Raw genomic sequence first — 22,247 nt, 5'->3', positions numbered from 1 at the left:
AGAAAATGTCTTATTTTCATAAGCAGGAGCCCTCTCTTGAATGACAAATCCTAAAATCTGAGGAGTGCTAGCTCAGGTAAAAAGGCTGACTCTGCAGCTACTATTCTGCTCCTTGGTTGTTGATGCTATTGCTCCACAGGTCATCATTAGCAAAAGAGGCTGAATGAAGTTCCTGTCTGCAGTAATGACTGAGCACAAAGCACTGTTAATCTGCCAGTATTCCTTCTATGTGTAAAGGAGGAAACTCTTCTCTGGTGTCAGTCTCAGCTCCTGTTACTGCTAACTCCCCAAAGTTATAAAAATCTCAAATTCTATATACATCCTTCATTTTCTCCCTCTCTCCAATTCCCACCTACATATACACACATACCCCTATCGTCCAAATCAAAACAAACATTTTAATGTCGATGTCTAGAATTAGCCTCAAGACCAACTCCATGTTCAGTAATTCTCTAAAAGGACTCAGAAGACTTGGCATAAAGTGTTCACAGCTAAGACTCATTACAATGGAAGGATACAAGGCAAAGCAAGCAAGAAGAAAGGTATATGGAGCAAAATCTGGGGGACACCAAGTACAAGCTAAGAATTCTCGCCCAGTGAGGCCACACATACTTAATTCCTCCAGCAATGAATTGTGGTTAACACTTGTGGAAAGCTATTTACCAGGGAAAGTCATTAGAAATTCATTGCCCAGGGTTTTTATGGGGAGCTGGTCACCCAGATACCCTCTGCCTAGCATGTACCCAAATTCCAGACTCCCAGAAAGTATAAACCGTATCATTTACACAAACACTCTAAGAACAGTAAGACATTCTTATCATTTAAGACATTCTTATCATTTAAGGACAAGTCATATCAATGCAGGGAACTGTTTACCAGCCGCGACTCTAGCCAAGCGCCAACTTACAAACAGCCTTCCTAAGGACAGCAGTCTCCAGTTGGCTACATTAACTATTTTCTGTACATTGACAATCCTAAATGGTCAAACTAATCTTAACTTTTCTTGCAGCTCTCTGGTAAGGCTGGAACCCAGACACACTTTAGTTGCGGTTCCATCTCTACAACCTTTGCTGCTGCAGCAGCATTAGCAATAAATTTGAAAGAGGGAGAAATAGGAGACTCTGTGTTTGTTGCCTCCACTACAATCAGAGACTGGACACAGTGTTGTAGAGTTAAATGTGTTAAAACAGCATAGGCCTATGGAATCTCTCTCTGGATTTAAGTTCTGACTCCACTACTTTCTAAATGAAGGATAAATTATTTGCTTTCTCTGCTCCTGTTTCCATGTCTGAGATGAGGAAAATAAAAACACCTTCCTCATAGTGCTGTGATGATTACACACAAAAATACACATAAAGGACTTAGTAGCTATTATTATTTAGAAGGAAGATTCCCTCCCACTTTGCCTATTGTTCTCTCAGAGGTTAACTGACAATTAGAATGACCAGGTTTTATACCTATGGTCACATTACTTTTGCAACAGCTAAAGTACTAAAATCTATCATCAATTTAGAGAAGTTGGACTTTATAATAAATGGTATCTGGAAAACTGGATAGCCATTTGGAAAAAGATAAAGTTGACCCCATATCTCACACACACACACCATACACCAGCATAAACTCTAAATGAATAAAAATCTAAATATGAAAAATAATCACACTATTAGTTTTTTCAAAAGATTCTACCCATTTATTTGACAGAGAGAGCACAAATAGGGGGAGCAGCAGATGGAGAGAGAGGGAGAAGCAGGCTCCCCGCTGAGCAGGGAACCCGATGCAGGGCTCAAGCCCAGGACCCTGGGATTATGACCGGAGCCGAAGGCAGCCACTTAACCGACTGTGCCATCCACGGACCCCTATCACACCAGTATTTAAAACAAAACAAAACAAAACCCATGAATGAATTCTTTTATAAGTCTTGAATAGGGAGAGCCCAGTATCATGATTCAAAATCCAGTTACACTAAAAATAAGCAAACACACTAATACATAAAATTCAAATCAAAAGACTCCACATGGCCGGAAAAAAAGCTTCATAAGCAGATCAAACGACGCAGGGAGTACTATGTACAATTCATGTAGACAAAGGATTTATCTCTCTAATTTACAAAGAGCTTCTAAGTTGAAAAGAAAGACCGACTGAGCTAAAAGATAAGTAAAGGACGAGAACCAACACCCAAAAGAAAGGGGAATACAACCACCCTTAAAGATATATAAATATGCTCTATCTCACTCACTCATATATTAAAAAACAAAACATTAGGGGCGCCTGGGTGGCTCAGTCGTTAAGCATCTGCCTTGGGCTCAGGTCCTGATCCCAGGGCCTGGGACAGAGCCCTGCATTGGGTTCCCTGCTTTGCAGGAAGCCTGCCTGCTTCTCCCTCTCCCTCTGCTGTTCCCCTTCTTGTGTTCCCTCTCTCGCTGTGTCTCTCTCTGTCAAATAAATAAATAAATAAAATCTTTAAAAAAAAAAAAAAAAAAAAAAACCTTAAACCGAGATAACATTTCTCACCAGTAAGACTGGCAAAAATCCAAAAGTTCAACAGCATAATCTCACCAAGAACATAGTCATGCAAAATAGTACTATTGCAATGGAGTTTCTGGTATTATTTACCTGCAACATATTTAAAATTTGATATAGCAATCCCATGTCAAGACTCTACTTCACAGATACACCTGCATATACAGGAAATATCTATAAAGATTATTCATTAGGAACTGTTCATTATAGCACAGTATTGTAAATAACTTAAGAGTCCACCAATAGAGGACCTAATGAATTAACTTCTATATCCACAAAATATTCTGCAGCTGTTAAAAAAAACTAGAATGGGATGCCTAGCTGGCTTAGTATGTAGAACATGTGACTCTTGATCTCGGGATTTTGAGTTCAAGCCCCACAATGGGTGTAGAGATTACTTTAAAATAAATAAATAAAATCTTCTTTAAAAAATTAGAAAGGGGGAAACTCTGAGGAAAATTCCCTCTGCTTTGTTGAGAAAATTAAAGTGAAGAGCAGTGTATATAAATATGCTGCCTTCTGTACTGGAAGAGGAAGAAAAAAATATGTATACTTGCCTTTACTTGCATAAACGGTATCAGAAAAGTAAATGAAAAGCTAATAAAATTACTACCTTTGGGGGAAAGACTAGGAGGGCAACACTGCACGTGAGACTTCTCCTATATATATATGACTGAACTTATTTTTTGTTGAACTACCACTGTTTTCTTAACTTTTATTTATGAATTTTTACTTTCATCAAATACATGCCCTATATCAACTATTATAAATGATAAAGCAAATCCCTCCACCCAATCCTAATCTTTAAATAGTTCTCAGACTTTGTAATGGTTGTCCCTATAACCCTAGATAATATGGTTACACCACTACTTCTGAGTTATCAACTTTAAAAATAAACCAACTTAGGGTGCCTGGGTGGCTCAGTCAGTTCAGCATCTGCCTTGGGCTCAGGTCATGATCTCAGGGTCTTGGGATCAAGCCCTGCATCGTAATGACTTCCTGCCCAGCAGGGAATCTGCTTCTCTCTCTCTCTCTCTCTCCCCCCCCCCCGCCCCTCCCCACTGTTTGTTCTCTGTCTCAAATAAAGTCTTTAGAAAAATAAAAATTTAAAAATTTAAAACACCAACTCTAATATTAAAACTTAAAAATTTATCTCTTATTAAACTTTTCTATTTTCTTGCCCTCTTAATGTTTGAAATATATGCTATTAATTTTAATTCTTAAATAAGTTACCTTTAAATCTTAAATACTAAACTTCATAATTTTATTGTTTATTTTGTCAATCTGACCACCTCTTACTTCTCCATTTTGAAAGACGAAACTGTTAGGAAAAGTAATCTGTGCTCTCCTTCCCTGCCTCTGCCAGCTTCACTTTTATTTTTTATCCTTATAGTTGCTACATTCTGCCCTGCAACAAGAGAATGGTAGGTTTCCTTCACTCATGTCCCGTCCACAGTTTGACTCAAAGCTAAAACCTCGGGGCGCCTGGGTGGCTCAGTGGGTTAAAGCCTCTGCCTTCGGCTCAGGTCATGATCTCAAGGTCCTGGGATGGAGCCCAGCATCGGGCTCTCTATTCAGCAGGGAGCCTGCTTCCCCCTCTCTCTGCCTGCCTCTCTGCCTACTTGTGATCTCTATCTGTCAAATAAATAAATAAAAATCTTTTAAAAAAAGAAAAAGAAAAAAAGAGTTGAGTCCTAAAGAAAATGAGAAGTATGTATAATCCAAAATTAAAATTCTGGGTCATCATCATGATGATGAAATATAATAGGGAAAAAAGATAATCAACAGTTGAGTTGAAATGTTAATACATGCCTCTTACAAACTAATAGAACAAACATATAAAATATGACCAGAAAAAAACAAATACAATCAATAACTTGAATTAATAGATCCAATGACTACAGAAACAGACATCCAACTAAGAAAACACACTTACAAAAAAAGATACTGTGTCAGGTGGGCAAACTTGATTTGTAAAGGGCCAAATATTAAGTATTTAAGGCTTTGCTGAACATACGGTCTCTACCACAACTATACAAAAGCAACCAGACAATATGAAAACGAATAAGCACGACTGTCTTCCATAAAACGTCACTTACAGACGCTGAGACTCAAATCTCATCTAATTTTCACTTATCACAAGATACAGTATTTTTTTTTTTAACTATTTGCAAGAGTAAAAGCCATTTTAGCATTTAAGCTTAACAGATGGCAGTGAACTCTATTTAGCCCTTGGGTCATAGTTTGCCAATTCCTGCATTAGTTCCTAAAAAAAAGATCTCAATATAATCTAAAAGAATACACTGGACAGAAACTCTACAATAAAAATAGAAACAATAACAAAAGAGTAGCTAATGTCTGGAAACTAAAATTTTAACACCAGTGAACAACCCTGAGTTAAAAAGGACTTTTTTGGGACGCCTGGGTGGCTCAGTTGGTTAAGCAGCTGCCTTCGGCTCAGGTCATGATCTCAGGGTCCTGGGATCAAGTCCCACATCGGGCTCTTTGCTCAGCAGGGAGCCTGCTTCTCTCTCTACCTCTGCCTGCCACTCTATCTGCCTGTGCTCACTCTCTCTGTCAAATAAATAAATAAAATCTTAAAAAAAAAAAAAATTAAAAAGGACTTTTTTTAAATTATAAGAAAACTGTAAAAATACTTGATATGATGAAATGAAAACACAAACTTGTGGCTTCCAAATTTAATTCCTTAAGATAAATTTACAGTTGAAACAGGAAATTAAAAAATTAGTGGGTTAAATATCCAATTCAAAGAAGTTAGGAAAGGAGCAAGAGAACAAACCCAAACAAACATGAAAGAAGAAAAAATTTTAAAGAACAGAAAACCATGAAATCAAGAACTGAAAATCTCTTAAAGATTCATAAAAACCAAAGACTGATTCTTTTAAAACAATACCTGGGCCTCTGGCATAACAGATCAAGGACAAAAGAAACAATTCAGAACAAAAAAAAGAATAAATAAAGGCTACAGAGATTAAAAATTAACATGAGTATTATAAACTACAGAATAAACTTATGAAATAAATAATCAAATGAATACATTCCTAGAAAAATATAAAATTCCAAAATTACTGTGAGAGGAAACAACCTGAATTAAACCATATGAGTTAAAGATGTTGAATCAATAAATAAAGACTTCCCATCTTCTACTCCCAACCCAGGCCCAGATGGCTTTGCAAGTTAGATCAACCAAACTTTCAAGGGAAAAACAATAAATTTACAGTGGAAAACCTAGCAAATGCAACCTTAACCAAGTATCAAAATTAACACTACAAGTAAGAACAAATCAACACCATCTGCCTTCTGATATAATACACTCAGAAAAAACATCATTTCTGGGGTATTCCTGCCAAAAACACACAACCTAAATCGAGACACAAAGGAATGGATTAAATTCAAAGTGAGGGACACCCTACACAATGAAGCAAGAACTGACATAACTACAAAGAAATTAAAAATCTGTAATTATGGATGGAAATGCCAATTCTCTCCTCTTTCAGTACTTAACAGAACAAAAAGAAAATCAGTAAATATATCAGAAAACTTGAATTTTTTTTTCAAGATTTTATTTATTTGACACAGAGAGAGAAGAGAGATAGCCAGAGAGGGAATACAAGCTGGGGAGTAGCAGAGGGAGAAGCAGGCTTCCCGCCAAGCAGGGAGCCTAACACAGGGCTCAATCCCAGGAAGGACCCTGGGATCACAACCTGAGCCGAAGGCAGATATTTAACGACCAAGCTACCCAGGAGCTCCTTGAATTTTCTTTGTTTTAAAGTAATCTATACACCTAACGTGGGGCTCAAACACACAGCCTCCAAGATCAAAAGTTGGATGCTCTACTAACTGAGCCAACCAGGCACCCAAAAGACTTGAATTTTCAAACAGCTTATTTTATTGACATTTATAAGGCAATACACTTAACAAAAGTAGACTATACACTCTTTTCAAATGTATATAGACCATTCATACATACTATATGCTTGACATTAAAACAAATTCCAGGAAATGTAGAAAGACTGAAATGATACAATACAAAGTAACCTTAAAAGAGTAACACACACACAAAAAAAGAGTAACATGAAGATATCTGGAAAAACCTAAAATATTTACAAATTAAACCACACACTTAGAAACAACCATGGGTCACAGGAGAAATCACAAAAGAAAATATTTTAAACTGAGTGAAAGTAAAAACCCAGTATAACAGGGGTGTCTGGGTGGCTCAGTCGGTTAAGCATCCAACTCTCAGCTTTCGCTCAGGTGGTGATCTCATGGGTTGTGAGATCCAGCCCTGTCTCCAGCTCCTAGCTCAGCTGGGAGTCTGCTTGGAGATTCTTTCCCTCTGCATCTTCCCCACACTTGCACACACCAGTATATGAAAATCTGTGGGATACAGCTAAAGAAATTTAAAATCTGAATTAACACAGGATCTATTTTTTAAAACCTGAGTTCATAATTTAAAACTTTACCACAAATAGCTATCTTGAATTTTATCAAAGATTTAAGGAACAAATAATACTAATCTTAAACAAACACTTTATGAAAAGGAAAACTTTCTAACTCATGTCAGTTTCGGTCACTTAATATTTTCTGTCTTTTGAGGAATTTGTACATTTCATTTAAGTTACGTATCTCCTACTTTCTTGCAGTTTTATTTACTCTCAATAAAAATGAAAACAATAAATCAAACTTTTGGGATGTGGCTAAAGCTGTGTTTACAAGAAAATTTATAGCATTAAAATGATTACATTAAAAATATACCGAGTAAAAAAAAATATATGGAGTGAAAATACCAAGTGTTGGTGAGAATTATAATAATAGTAACTCTCAAACACTGTCAATCAGTACTGGAACTATCATAAAGCTGAACATGTATATTATCCCTACACCACTCTGTACTCTCTTATGGAGTAGTAGGCAAACCTTTAAGATGATCCCCACTGTCTAGTATTCACATCCAGTATAACACCCTACCCTTCAGTGTAGGCTACACCTAGCAACATACCTCTAAGAACAGAATACTTTAGCAAAAATGATAGGTTGCCCCTCTCAGATTAGGTTTCGAAAAACTGACTTCTGCTTAACTCTTACTCTGTCTATTGGTTACTTGGGAGAAACAAGTTGCTGAAGCAAGCTCCACTATGGAGAGACCCACACGGCGAGGAAATTAGGCCGGCCTTTAACCAACAACAAATGAGGAAGTGAGGCCCTCAGGTCAACAGCTCTGGAGGAACAGACTCTGGCCAATTATATGACCAAGCTTGGAAGCAGATTCTTCCACAGAAGATGACTGCAGCATCTACCAATACCTTGATAACACTCTTGTGTAAGTGCCCCAAAGTCAGAGGACTCAGCTAAGCCACACCTAGATTCCTGACCCACAGAAAATGTAAGAGAATAAATTTTAATAACAGAGTGAAAGTGATGAAACAGAAAAATCAAACAAGAGAAAATAAATGAAACCAAAAATTGCCTTCTGAAAAAGATCAGTCATACTGAAAACCTCTAGTTAGACCAATTAGCAAAAAAAGAAAGACAACATGAATTACTGATATCAGAAATGAAAAGATGAAAATCATTACAGATCCTAGAGATTAACAAGATAAGGAAATATTAGCAATTTTATGCACATATATTCAACAATTTAGCTGCAATACACAAATACCTTGAACAATCCAAATCCAACATCCATTCATGTTAATAAAAAACAGCAAACAATGAACAGAAAGCAATTTTTTAAAGGTTTTTACTTATTTATTTGAAAGAGAAAGAGAATGAGAGAGAGAGAGAGCATGAGAAGGGGGAGGGTCAGAGTGAGAAGCAGACTTCCTGCCAAGCAGGGAGCCCTATGCGGGACACAATCCCAGGACTCCAGGATCATGACCCAAACCGAAGATAATGGCTGAACCAACTGAGCCACCCAAGCACCCAGAAAGCAATTTTTTTTTTAAACAAAGCTACAATCTTTTTTTTTTTTTTAGATTATTTATGTATTTGACAGAGATCACAAGCAGGCAGAGAAGCAGGCAGAGAAGCAGGCAGGCAGAGAGGGAAGCAGGCCCCCCACTGAGCAAAGAGCCCAATGCGGGGCTCGATCCCAGGACCCTGAGATCATGACCTGAGCCGAAGGCAGAGGCTTAACCCACTGAGCCACCAGGCGCCCCAGAAAGCAATGTTTTAACAGGAGCAAGGCATCTAAGAAAAACCTACAGCTAATGAAGATGTACTGCTTTCCCTTATGAGCAGGAAGAAGACAAGCATGTTGTCACCTCTACTTAGCATTACACTGGAGGTCTTAAATTTTAGATTAAGGCATGAAAAAAAATCATAAGAAATGAAACTATATTTACAGATGACATGATCATGTACATAAAAAAATCCTAAGCAATTAAAAAAATACAATAACAAAATGTGCAAAGTATTTCTGTATATTGACAAGAACACAACTTACAATAAAAAGGAAAAAGGAATATATTTAAAATATACATGTAGGGGCGCCTGGGTAGCTCAGTGGGTTAAAGCCTCTGTCTTCAGCTCGGGTCATGATCTCAGGGTCCTGGGACTGTGCTCTGCATTGGGCTCTCTGCTCAGCAGGGAGTCTGCTTCCTCCTCTCTCTCTGCCTGCCTCTCTGCCTACTGTCATCTCTCTCTGTGTCAAATAAATAAATAAAATATTATATATATATATATATATACACACACACATGTAAACCTGTTTATTTCAGGTTTACATAGGTTAAAATATACATGTAAACCTGTTTATTTCAGTAAACACCGAATATATACACACACACACACACACACATATATAATGTACATATACAGGTTAAATATATATTTTACATATACTTACATAAATATATAAACAATATATACAGGTTATATATGTATAAAAATAATATATACACAGATTAAAATATACATGTAAACCTGTTTATTTCAGTAAACACTGAGAACTACAAAGAAGCACTAAAAGAAATTACAGAAGACCTAAAAATCTGATATACTCTATTCCACAAATTACAAAACTCACTATGGCTGAAACATCAATTTCTCCGTAATTGACCCATATAGTCTATGCAACCCAACTCATCCCAGCTTCTAGACAGAAACTGATGAGCTGATTGTAAACTTTCAAGGAAAATACAAATGACTTAGTATAACTAAAACAATATTGATAAAGAATAACAAAGCTGGAGGACCTATGCTAGATCTTGATCTTTTTTTTTTTTTAAGATTTTATTTATTTATTTGACAGACAGAGATCACAAGTAGGCAGACAGGCAGGCAGAGAGAGACTGAGAGAGGGAAGCAGGCTCCCCGCTGAGCAGAGAGCGCGATGTGGGACTCGATCCCAGGACCCTGAGATCAGGGCCCGAGCCGAAGGCAGCAGCTTAACCCACTGAGCCACCCAGGCGCCCCACTAGATCTTGATCTTAAGGCACAGTATAAATCCACTGTTTTCAAAACAGGGTGATATTAACATAATAAATAGATAATGGATAAAAATTCATTGTGCATAAACAGACACTAATGTTGAGCTGATTTTCAAATAATGGTACCAAAACAATTCATTACAGAAAGGAAATCCTTTTTAACAAAAGGTGCAGAACTAACTTGATAACCCTATGGAAACAAGTCAATCTGCACCTCTAAGACACACAAAAACAAATCTGAGATTCACCTCAGACCTAACCTTTTAAAAAGTTCAAAGTAGAGGCTTCTTAAAACAAATAAAGAGTATCTTTCTACCTTTGGGATAAGCAGAGTTCTTAGACAAGAACAAAAAGCCATAACCAAAACATGGAAAAGAAGTTTATCAAAATTAAATAGTCTTTGAGGAGCTTATAAACATAACTAGAATAGGGAAACCAGTAAAAAACTATTTAAAATAAGTATAATGTGCTGAGAGGAGAGATAAATGAACTCAAAACCAGGGAAGGTAAATAAATGGAATGAAGAAAATAAAAACAAAGAACAAGTGAATGAACAGTGTTACAAAGAAAACCACAGGCCCAAAATGGCATCACTTAAGACAAATCATGAAATCTGGACTTAATCCCTAACCTACTAGCAGTTTCAACCTCCCCCAGAATTGTCTTAACCCGTCAGTCAGGAATTTTCTGATCAGCCTCAATAAAATAATCTGTCAAAGAGCACTCTCTCAATCCCCCAGAGGAAGATGAGGTAATCTGCATAGTAAGACCCCTGTAAAAGAAGGTGATCTTGCCTAAACAATTCTTTTCTTTCACTAATAACTTCTTGCCCCACCTTCCTTCCTTTAAAAACCTATGTTGTACAACACCTTGAAGCTCCCCTCTTATTCACTGGGATGCTACCTGATTCATGAATCACTTAAGAAATCCAATCAGATCTTCAAATTTAACTAGACTGACTGTTTTTTTTTTTTTTTTAAGATTTTATTCATTTATTTGACAGACAGAGATCACAAGTAGGCAGAGAGAGAGGAGGAAGCAGGCTCCCTGTGGAGCAGAGAGCCGAATGAGGGGCTTGATCACAGGACTCTGGGATTATTACCTGAGCCGAAGGCAGAGGCTTAACCCACTGAGCCACCCAGGCGCCCCTGATTTTGTTTTTTAACAACAGAAAACAATTATGGATAAGGTAGGTATTAATACAACTAATTCATCCCCTGAAGTGCGACTGGTCTATATACAATTAAAAGACAGACTGTCAGACAAGATTTAAAGAACACCTTACTAGGGGCCCCTGGGTGGCTTTTGTCTGCTTTCGGCTCAGCACAGGATCCCAGGGTCCTGTCAGCTCCCTGCTCAACAAGGAACCTGCTGCTTCTTCTCCCTCTGCCCCCTCTACCAACATGCTCCAGCTTGCTCTCATTCGCTCTTCCTCTACCTTGTTGTATTCTTTCAAATAAATAAATAAAAGCTTTTTTAAAAAAACAACCCTGGGATGCCTCAGTGGTGCAGTCAGTTGAGCAAGTGCCTTCAGCTCAGGTCATGATCCCTGGGGTCCTGGAATTGAGTCCCACCTTGGCGGGGAAGGGGGAGGAGCAGGCGTCCGTGCTCAGCGGGAAGCCTGCTTCTCCCTCTGCCTGCTGCTCCCCCTACTTGTGAGTGCTCTTTCTCTCTCTCTCTTGCTCTCTGACAAATAAATAAAATCCTTTAAATAAATAAAATCCTAAAATAGTTTTTAAAAAATAGTCTTACTATATGCTATCTACAGGAACCCATCTTTTTTTTTCCCAGTTTTTCATCTAATTATTTATTTAAGTAACCTATGCACCCAATGCAGAGCTGGAACTCACCACCCTGAGATCAATCAAGAGTCACAGGCTCTTCTGAATGAGCCTGCCAGGCACCACAGCAAGAAATCTATTTAAAAAAAAAAATAGGTAGTGGCTCAGTTAGTGTCTGCCTTCAGCTCGGGTCATAATTTCAAGGTCCTGGTCCACAATAGCCAAACTATGGAAAGAGCCTAGATGTGTCCATCAACACATGAATGGATAAACAAGATGTGGTGTACACACACACAGGAATATTATGCAGCCATCAAAAAATGAAATCTTGCCATTTGCAAGGATGCAGATGGAACTAGAGAGTATTATGCTAAGCGAAATAAGTCAATCACAGAAAGACAGTTATCATATGATCTGATATGAGGAATTTGAGAAACGAGATGGAGGATCATAGGGGAAGGGAGGGAAAATGAAACAAGATGAAACCAGAGAGGGAGACAAAATGGAAAAGACTCTTAATCTCGGGAAAAAAACTGAGAGTTGCTGGAGTGGAGTAGGAGGGATGGGGTGTCTGGGTGATAGACACTGGAAAGGGTATGTGCTATAGTGAGTGCTGTGAATTGTGTTAAGACTGATGAATCACGGACCTGTACCACTGAAATAAATAATACATTATACGTTAAAAAAATAGTAATAATTTCAGGTTCCTGTCTGGGATCAAGACCTGTGTGGGGCTCCCTGCTCGATGGAAAGTCGGCTTCCCCTTCTGCCCCTCCCTACTGTTCATATGCTCTCTTTCCTCTCTTTCTCTCTCTCTCTCTCTCAATTAAAATCTTTAAAAAATTAAAAATTAAAGTTAAATTTTTTTTTTAAAGTAGGTAAAAAGGGCACCTGCTTAAGCACCCAACTCTGTTTTGGCTCAGGTCATGATCTTAGGGTCCTGAGCTCAAGCCCCACATGCTCTGTGTTCAGAGCTAGTCTGCTTAAGACTCTCCCTCAGCTCCTCTCCCCATGTCCTCTCTTCCTCCCTCCCTCCCTCTCTCTTCCTAAAAATAAATAAATCTTTTCTTTTTTAATATTTTATTTATTTGCGAGAGAGCGTGGGGCAGGGGACAGAGGCAGAGGGAGAAGCAGACTCCCTGGTAAACAGGGAGCCCGAAGTAAGGCTCAATCCCAGGACCACAGGACCACGACCCAAGCTGAAGGCAGCCATTCAACCGACTGAACCACCCAGGCGCCCCAATAAACAAATCTTTAAAAAAAAAAAAAAAAAAAAAAAGGTAAAAAACTTGATAGACTGGGGCACTTGGGTGGCTCAGTGGGTTAAGCCTCTGCCTTCAGCTCAGGTCTTGATCTCAGGGTCCTGGGATAGAGCCCCCGCACCGGGCTCTCTGCTTGGCAGGGACCCTGCTTCCCCCTCCCCCTCTGCCTGCCTTTCTGCCTACTTGTGATCTCTCTCTGTGTCCAACAAATAAATAAAATCTTTAAAAAAAAAAAAACAGACAGTCACAAAGATATGTGAATGGCTAAAAACACACGAACGGGTAGAAATATGCAAAAAGGTAAGTGCCACTACCAGTTATGAGGTCAGTGTAAATTAAAAGTATAATGAGATACCGTTAGCAATTCTGGTTAAACCCACTAGAATGGATAAAAGTGAAGACTGGCAAAATGCACATGTAAACAAGGATGTGGGCAACCTAAACTCTAATACAAAGCTAGTTAAGAGTATAAAGTGGTACAACATTTAAAAGAAAATAGTTTGACAGTCTCTTACAAATTTAAACATATACATTATCTAATTTTATTCCTAGGTATGGTGTAGAATGAAACATACATCTACTCAAAGACATAAACAAATGATCATAGCAGCTTTATTCAGAATAGCCCAAATCTAAAAAGAACCCAAACATCTACCAACATGAGAACAGATTTTTTTTTTAAAGATTTTATTTATTTATTTGACAGAGAGAGAGAGAGGAGAGAGATTACAAGTAGGCAGAGAGGGAGGGAGAAGCAGGCTCCCCGCCAAACAGAGACCCCGATGCAGGGCTCGATCCCAGGACCCTGTGATCGCAACCTGAGCCAAAGGCAGACGCTTCACGCACTGAGCCACCAGGCGCCCCAAGAACAGATTTTTAAATACTGTAATATGTTCACATAATGGAATATTCTCAGAAATAAAAATAATCAACCACTGATACATGCAACATGGCTGAAGCTAAAAATCATTTTGCCGAGGGGCGCTTGGCTGGCTCAGTCCGTCGGTTGAGGGACCAGCTGAGCAACCGACTCTTGGTTTTAGCTCAGATGGTGATCTCAGGGTGAGGAGATGGGGCAGAGACCATGCAGAGTCTGCTAAGGACTCTTTCTCTGGTTCCTTCTGCCCATCCCCCCCAATAAATAAATCTATAAACAAACAAATAATCATTTTGCTGAGTAAGAGAAGTCAGACATCAAAGAGCTGTGTATATGATGTGTAAATATTTTATTCCATTTAAGTTCAGAAACAGGAAAAAATAATCTACAATGATAGAAATCAGAACAGTTGCCTACAATGAGTCTGGAAAAAGACAACAAAGAATATTTTATGGTGATATTCTAGTGCCTTGACTGGGGAGGAGGAAACACAGGTGGATACATTTGTTAAAATTTATTGCACTGTGTACCCTTGAGTACACACTGTGTACCCTTGCACTGTGTACCCTTCACTCTATGTAAATTACAGCCCGATTTAAAAAAAAATTCCAGCAAAGGCCTTCCACATTTTGTACAGCTCAAGCACAGCAGCAGGCAAGCATTTTCTAAAAAGGGCCAGAAAGTAAATATTTTAGGCTTCGTGGTCATATGATAACTGCTTCAACTATTCAATTCTACCATTCTATTGTGAAAGTCACCAGACAATATGGAATTAGCATGGCTCGGTTCCAACAAAATTATTTACAAAACAGGTGGCACGCTGGATTTGGTCCACAGCCTGGAGTTTGCTAAACTCTGGTCAAGCAAATAAAAAATGAATCTTCAAAATTAATTTAAATTTGTTATATTGCTCTCTCCTTTATACTGACAGGGCGGTACTTATTAGAAGCCAATTTTAGTCCACTAAACGTGAGTTTTTCTATACTCATCTAATCATTTAAAATAGGAAGACTACTCAGAAAACATATGGACTATCATCATTTTAAAAAGATCAGGTTTTAAGGGAGCGGGTGCCTGTCGGATAAGTGGCCAATTCTTGATTTCGACTCAGGTCATGATCTCTCCATCCTGAGACTGAGCAGCATCAGCCTCCCAGCTCAGCAGAGAGTCTGCTTCTCTCCCTCCTCCTCTGGTCTCCCCCTTCCCCAGCTCAAGAGAGAGAGAGAGAGAGAAGAAATAGAGAGAGAATGAGCAGGGGAAGAGGGAGAGGGAAAAGCAGACTCACTGCTGAGTGGGGAGCCCAACAGGGAGTTCAATCTCAAAACCCTGAAGACCATGACCTGGGTGAGCCAAAGTCAGACTCAATGGCCTGAGACACCCAGGTGCCCAAAAATCATTTGCTTTAATAACGATTACAGTACTTTGGGAAAATAACCAAAAATATGGGAACTACTTGAGTTTCAGATAAACTAGTTAGTAAATAAAATATAAGCTGTAAATTTAAAATATACTTAGGTACACACACAAAAAGCTATGTTACCCACAATGCTGACAGTCTGATTTATCCAGTATAATAAAAAAAAAAATTTTTTAAGATTTTATTTATTCATTCTTGAGAAACAGAGAGGCAGAGGCAGAGGGAGAAACAGGCTCCCTGTTTCAGGGAGCCCAATGCAGGACTTGATCCCAGGACCCTGGGATTAAGACCCAAGCTAAAGGCAGATCCTTTAACCAAATGAGACACTCTGGTATAATAAAGTTCTTGACATATTTTCATTATCAGTCATCTCTAAAAATAATGCAGCTTTCTTCCCCTAAAATAAAGGATTTCATATTTAAGGATATGTTTAATTCTTTAAAAATGAAATGCATATTTTTCTGAATCCGGGAAAGCAGCTTATGAACCATAACCTGAAATCCACTTTTGCCACTGGCTGAAACTATTTGTTGTATTGTCATATTCAGATAACAAACAGAGGAAGGTAACGGACATTCCTTTTTTTTTTTTTTTTTTTTTAAGTAACTGACATTCTTTTTTTTTTTTTTTAAAGATTTTATTTACTTATTTGACAGACAGAGATCACAAGTAGGCAGAGAGGCAGGCAGAGAGAGAGAGAGAGAAAGAGGGAAGCAGGCTTCCTGCGGAGCAGAGAATCCCAGGGGCTCAATCCCAGGACCCTGAGATCATGACCCGAGCCGAAGGCAGCAGCCCAAACCACTGAGCCACCCAGGCGCCCCTAGTAACTGACATTCTTAAAGGACTTATTTGAATTTGCTTATTTTGGTTTATATAAGCTAGATGAATTATGAGCCTTATCAGCCTATTACCTGGTAACTAAACTCCCTGGATGGGATCCAAGAAAGAAGGAGAACTATCTTAAGAAAAATCTTCTATATAATGAGTAATTTATTGCCATTTCCAATATTTAAGTCTATAAAAATATAGAATGCCTAGTGAAACAACTAAGTCAGCTGATCTCTTCAGAGCAGGATGTGATCTTTGTTTTCAAAGTGCTTGCTACTGAACAGGTAGTAAGAAATCAAAATCATGTATTCAAACCTGGTTGCCATGTCTAATCTTTTTCTTTTATTTATCGTTAAGATATATTTTCCCCCATAATAAAAAAGCCATAATATCCCTTCAAGCATAATTTCTCTACTCAAAAATGGTTAAGTTTTTTAAATGTCTCATGTATTCATTGTGCCAGATAAACTTTAGAATCGCAAATCACATTTCAGCTAAAACCAAACAACATTCACTGTTTTTTTTTTTTTGAAGATTTTACTTATTTATTTGAGAGAGAGAGAGACAGAGACAGAGTGAGAGAGCATGAGAGGGGAGGTCAGAGGGAGAAGCAGACTCCCCATGGAGCTGGGAGCCTGATGTGGGACTCGATGCCAGGACTCTAGCATCATGACCTGAGCTGAAGGCAGTCACTTAACCAACTGAGCCGCCTAGGCACCCCAACATTCACTTTAGATATCCTTTCCCTCACAGGTACCTATAGAGTCACCAAAAGTGGTCCTAGATATGAGCCTGCAGTTTCTAATCTCTTAGTGTCATTCCCAAAAGAGAAAGTAACTTACGTATCTGTGAAAAAAAAAAAAAAAAAGAAAAGCATATCTCACTAAAGAGATTCCTTCATTTATTTTCAATTCATAAAATATGTTCAAAGTTTGCCAAAGCAAGCTAACTCCACCCAACCTCAAATGACAGTATAAGCAGTGGTTCCCTATTATGTTAATGTTAAGAATCCTATTGTTAGTTTCATATGCTATTATGCTTATTTTTTATGGTATTTTAAGAATAAGAGCACCGCCACCACATCCAGTAACTGCAAATGTGGAAGTACTGAAATTGCTAGAAGTGCAAGAAGAGATGAAGAAGAGATACAGGAAGACAGAAAGTGGTGAAACAACCTTATACAAAATACATATAATATAAACACGAATTATTTATTTTTGTTTTCTGTAGTAATCCAAACCATAAGTGGCCTCTAGAACTAGATTCCTAACTCAGGTACATCAAATATCAAATTGCTAAAGGAAACCTTAACACACCCGTTTATATTTTAAAAGCCTCATATTGGTGAATATTGTTTACTTGATTTATATTTTAGAATTCAATAAATGAAAAAACTGATAAAACTAATGTGACTTAGCTTAGAAGAGTTATTACTGTAAAATATTAATTATCCAGATCTCCTGTTCACTTTCTAGACAGAACCCTTATTACTGACAGCTAGTTATATAAAAAAAAAAAAAGTCAGGCTTTGGAACCAGGAAGACATGCGTTTGAACTCTGGTGCATAACACCTTGAAAACAAACTCTCTGCACCTATTTTTACATCTCTAAAATGGGAATTTATTGGGGTGCCTGGGTGGCTCAGTCGTTAAGCATCTGCCTTCAGCTCAGGCCATTATCCCAGGATAGAGTCCCGCATCAGACTCCCTGCTCAGCAGAAAGCCTGCTTCTCCCTCTCCCACTCCCCCTACTCGTGTTCCCTCTCTCGCTTTGTCTCTCTGTCAATTAAGTAAAATTTTTAAAATAAAATAAAATGGGAATTTTTAATACCTACCTTGAAAAACTATCATAATTAGTGAAATATGTGTAAAGCAGCTGACACATACTAGGAATTGAAGAAACTTTAGCTGCTATTACTATTTTATTTCTCATAAATACAACCAAGAGAAAATAGAAGAACAAACATGATAGGGAAATACAATCTAGACTACATCTAACTCGTAAAACAAAACAAAATCAAATAAATGAACTCTGATAATTCAAGTAAAAACTTTGTAAAAAGTAAAAGTAAAGTATTTTGTAAGAAAGTAAAAGTAACTTTGGGCTAACTTTCATTTTAGTCATACAAGATAATGTTGTATGTAAAATCCAAAATCTATATAATTATGTAAAATCCAAAATCAGCTACAGATCCACTTATTTTGGGGCTAAATAAAAATGAAAGATTATTATCACACAGTAAAACATAATTTTATGAACAGATGAGATGATTATCACCACTGGGGAAAAAAAATGCCAAAACAAAGATTTTAAAAAGCTTATGAAAGGATAGTAAAAGAGTCCTACCTTTAAACCGACTGCTATAAGATCTGTAACAACACTGTATGGAAAAAGTAAAAAGAGAAAATGGGAAACAAAGTTAGAGAACAAGTTTTTCAAAGACAGAGATAATAAGATTAAAGAAAAAAAGGAAAAGCATTATAATAATAAAAATTAATAAAAATAAGAATGTGATGAATTGTGAAATGTTAATACAAAGGAAAGTGATGGGACAGTCTAGCAACAGCAGAGTATAAAGCAAAGCTTCAACCACAATTTAAGAAATAAAAAGTAAATCCAATTCTTTCAGCATTTATTAAAATACAGCTGTTTCAATAAAATGACTAACATGTGTTTATCTATTTACCTCTATTTAACAAATCCAAATCAAAACTTAAAATTGCCAAAGTTCATTCTTTTAAATCACTGGTCTGAATGACCGTGTTTTAAAACTTTAAATAAAACTAAACTAGTTGAGTGGCTTTTACAGAAATAGAAGGTATCTTGCAAATTTCCATCTACCACCCAAAACAGCTCAACAAAATACAACTAAGATAGTCTCTCAGAACTAAAATAAATGCAAATATTAAATTTCAGACATGAAAATTTTCAAGATCTGCTTTTTATTTTCTTTTCTTTTTTTTCAAGATCTGCTTTTTAAAAAAACTCTACCACATCAAAACTGTGTTTAAGTATAAATTATCTCAGGAGGAAATGAACACGTACACACACACACACACACACACACACACACGACAGTTGGGATTTGAGGAAGAACTTGAAAGATATATTGACTGGTGGATTGATATTTCTTTTTGAACTATCCAAAATAATGAAAAAGGATCTTTTCAGGCTGTGTGGGAAAATGCAGAAAGTTAGTTAGCCTCCAGAAAGCAGTCACTGGGTTCAAAACCACATCCCTTAACCCCAAGGTGTAAAAACTCCTATAAAGTTCTCCAAACAGAAATCCATCTTTTCTCACACCAAAACAATCAATTACAGTCTTCCTTCATATCTCCTAAAAGAAAGCTCTAACTAAATTCTATATATTGTTAATATCCTATAATGCCATTACTTAATAAAAGTAAAAAAAAATTATGAATCTGGATTGTTCAATGATGCAAATTTGTTTTAAACAATAACCATGTAAAAAAATAAACAATAACCATGTCGATTTTTAATTTTTTCTTATAGACTCTGGAAACTTGCAATTCATTTGTCTGAAATTTAAATGCGACAAATAACACTGCATAGAAAATAAGACTGTATAGGTCCTGAACTTAATTTCCAGAATGTCTTACTGCCCCACGTATACAAACCAAAAAACTCATTCCTAGCTTTAAAGCCACATATAGGGTGAAGAGTTATTAAACTATCCAAAAGAGTAAGTTTGCACTTCTCAGTTACCCAAGAGTTTAATAGCCAAGATGCGTAAGTGGAGTCTTTTGTCATCACTATCACACTATCAATTTTCCAATACAAAAAAGCTAGCCTGCTTCCATGGCTCAAGTCAAACTGTCTAACGACAACGGACTACACACAGTGAGACGCTAATTTCACAATCTTTCTAAACTGAAATGTTGGCATAATCACACAAATTAAAGCAGCAAAACTTTGCACACATATAAAGTGTAACCGAAGCAGGTGATGTGAAATGAGTTCTCAACAATGTCCTCAGAAAACTTTCAATTAAACAACGAATACCGCTTCAATTAAAACAAAATATAGAACATCACAACCATCAGTGAAATCTAAAACCGCACTCTAAAATCTGCAGCAGAGTGCAATTTGCATTCAAATGAGTTAATCCAAATATCATACAGACTTAACGTTATGAAAGTAGATAAAAGAAGTCTAACGAAGGCAAAAATTGTTGGAAGATTCCATTGTCTTTACACAGCATGGCAACAGTCATCAACTCTATGGTAACATGTACAAGGCTTTTACTGTTTACGCAAGTTCCACATATTCTACAACCAGGGGGGTTACAGATATGTTGTCCTCAAAAGCAAGTAAAAGGCCAAACAAAAACTCAAATATATAATGAGAATGAATAGTGGATTTGCAAGCTCTAACAGAGCAGGAGATATTTTTTAAATCTTGATATGCACATGCTACAATTAATACACGAAGATCCTAATCTAGTCGTTTCTTTGAATATTAAATTATCTATCAGGTTCCAAGCCATATCCCTGGGTTCTCAGCGAAATTTTTCAATCCGTGAATCCAGAATATTTTTATTTTGGCCACGGACCTCATTCACTTTCAGAGCGTCTGAACGCTCCCGAAAATTGCAGAAATTCACGAAGTTTCTTTTGGGGGTATGTGGGGGCTGCGGTCCACGATCACCAGGTCCAGACGCCCGGTATACAGAGATCTTAGCACAGCTCGCAGACCTGGTTCGGAGACCTCGGCGGGTTCCCCCGCACGTCGACACGCCGCGGGGGGCCCTGGCTTCGGGACCAGGTCGCCGCCCAGACGTGCCCCGACGCGTGCACTCGCCGTCTGCCTCTCCGCGGCCACTCGCCTCCCCACCAGGGGAAGCGCCAACGCTCGCCCCACCTCACCGGTAAACAGCAACTCCCCAAGCGGGAGGACGCCCGCCCCGAGCGCCGCCTCCGCCTCCCCCAGCGCAGCGCACCATTTTCTGAGAGGAAGTGTCGGCAGGCCCGGCCGGGCTCCCCGGACTCTGCGCGCGGAGGGCGGACCCCGGCACCCCGCGGCTGCACCCGGCGGCTGCACCCGGCTTTCCTCCGCTTCCGGGTGTGAGGATGTGAAGGGGCTGATATTACGGGGGCGCCCCAGCCGGGGGAGAAGAGGGGGCGGCGGACCGCCCCTCAGCGATTCCGGGCGCCCGGAAGCCCCGCCGTCGGACTCGGCCGGGGTCGCTCCCCCGGCCGCCGGCGCAGCGCCCGGCTCCCCGGCCGTGGCGCGTCCGGCCGAGAGCCGAAAGGAAGCGGGGCAACCGCAGCCCCGCACAACCGCTGCGCCTTCGAGTACTTACCCATCCATGGCCCAGACGGACGAGCGCACGGTGCGGGGACTGACGGGTTCACCGCGAGCGGAGGGCGGAGGCGGCGGCAGCCGGGTGGCTCCGGGGACGGACAAGCGGCGCCTCTCCGGAGCCCCGCCGGCTAGGAGGTGGAGGAGAGTGGGAAACAGGGGCGGAGACCAGGGACGCTCCCGCCACAGCCGCGCCCCCGCCTTCCCCACCCCGCAAGCGCGTCCCCGCCTCGCCTCGCCCCGCCCCCTAGGGGTCGACGCCCTCCCTCTGCCCCGCCCCCAGCCGGCCTCCCGCTCGGCTCCAGGGCGCCCTCTTCCTGCCGTCGCCCTAAGACTCCGCCTCCCGGCCTCTCTCCCCAGCGCGTGCTCGCGCATCGCCCCCGCTTCCCTCCTGCGTTCACGGGAGCGCGCTCCTTGTGCTTCCCGCTCAGTCGCCCCGCCCGCCCACCCGCGGGCCCCGCCAGCTTTCCGGCCGCTCTGCCTCGGGCTGCTGGGCTCGGACACCTCGGTCTCCCCGTGGGAAAAGCGTTGGAGACCCGGCTCTGGAATGTAGGTAGGAGTGTCTCGCCGGGACCCGAAAACCGCCGTGGATTGGTGGCGGCGGTGGCTGGACCCCATGCACGGAGGCCCGGTGGGGGCCGTGGTCTTCGAAGCCCCGGGCCCTGCAACCCGGGGAAGCCCCGGCTCGGGATACGGGCTGCCACGAACTCCCGCCAGTACGAGGCCCCGCGGGTCGTCCGCCGGGTCCTGGGAGCCGACTGCTGAGACTCGCTCCCGCCCGATAGG

General features: G+C 39.7%; 1 protein-coding gene across 4 annotated transcripts in view; it reads right to left on the bottom strand.

Annotated features, from left to right (window-relative positions):
- Positions 1-21,674, bottom strand: part of PTBP3 (polypyrimidine tract binding protein 3) — a 116,372-nt gene extending 94,698 nt beyond the window's left edge. For 2 of the 4 annotated variants that reach the window (XM_032308468.1, XM_032308469.1), the window contains exons 1-2: positions 21,463-21,674; positions 18,486-18,519 (exon numbers count right to left, since the gene is read on the bottom strand). In XM_032308468.1, the coding sequence (XP_032164359.1) occupies positions 18,486-18,519; positions 21,463-21,470 (42 nt within the window). In that variant the 5' untranslated portion in view covers positions 21,471-21,674. The remainder of the gene's footprint in view (positions 1-18,485; positions 18,520-21,462) is intronic. The other 2 variants (XM_032308470.1, XM_032308471.1) reach the window with 1 other exon arrangement.
- Positions 21,675-22,247: the final 573 nt, after the last annotated feature.

The sequence above is a fragment of the Mustela erminea genome, chromosome 12 (assembly GCF_009829155.1).
Source record: "Mustela erminea isolate mMusErm1 chromosome 12, mMusErm1.Pri, whole genome shotgun sequence".
NCBI classification, from domain to species: domain Eukaryota; kingdom Metazoa; phylum Chordata; class Mammalia; order Carnivora; family Mustelidae; genus Mustela; species Mustela erminea.
The sequence above is the reverse complement of the archived record's forward strand: the minus strand, read 5'-3'. Positions and strand labels throughout refer to the sequence as shown.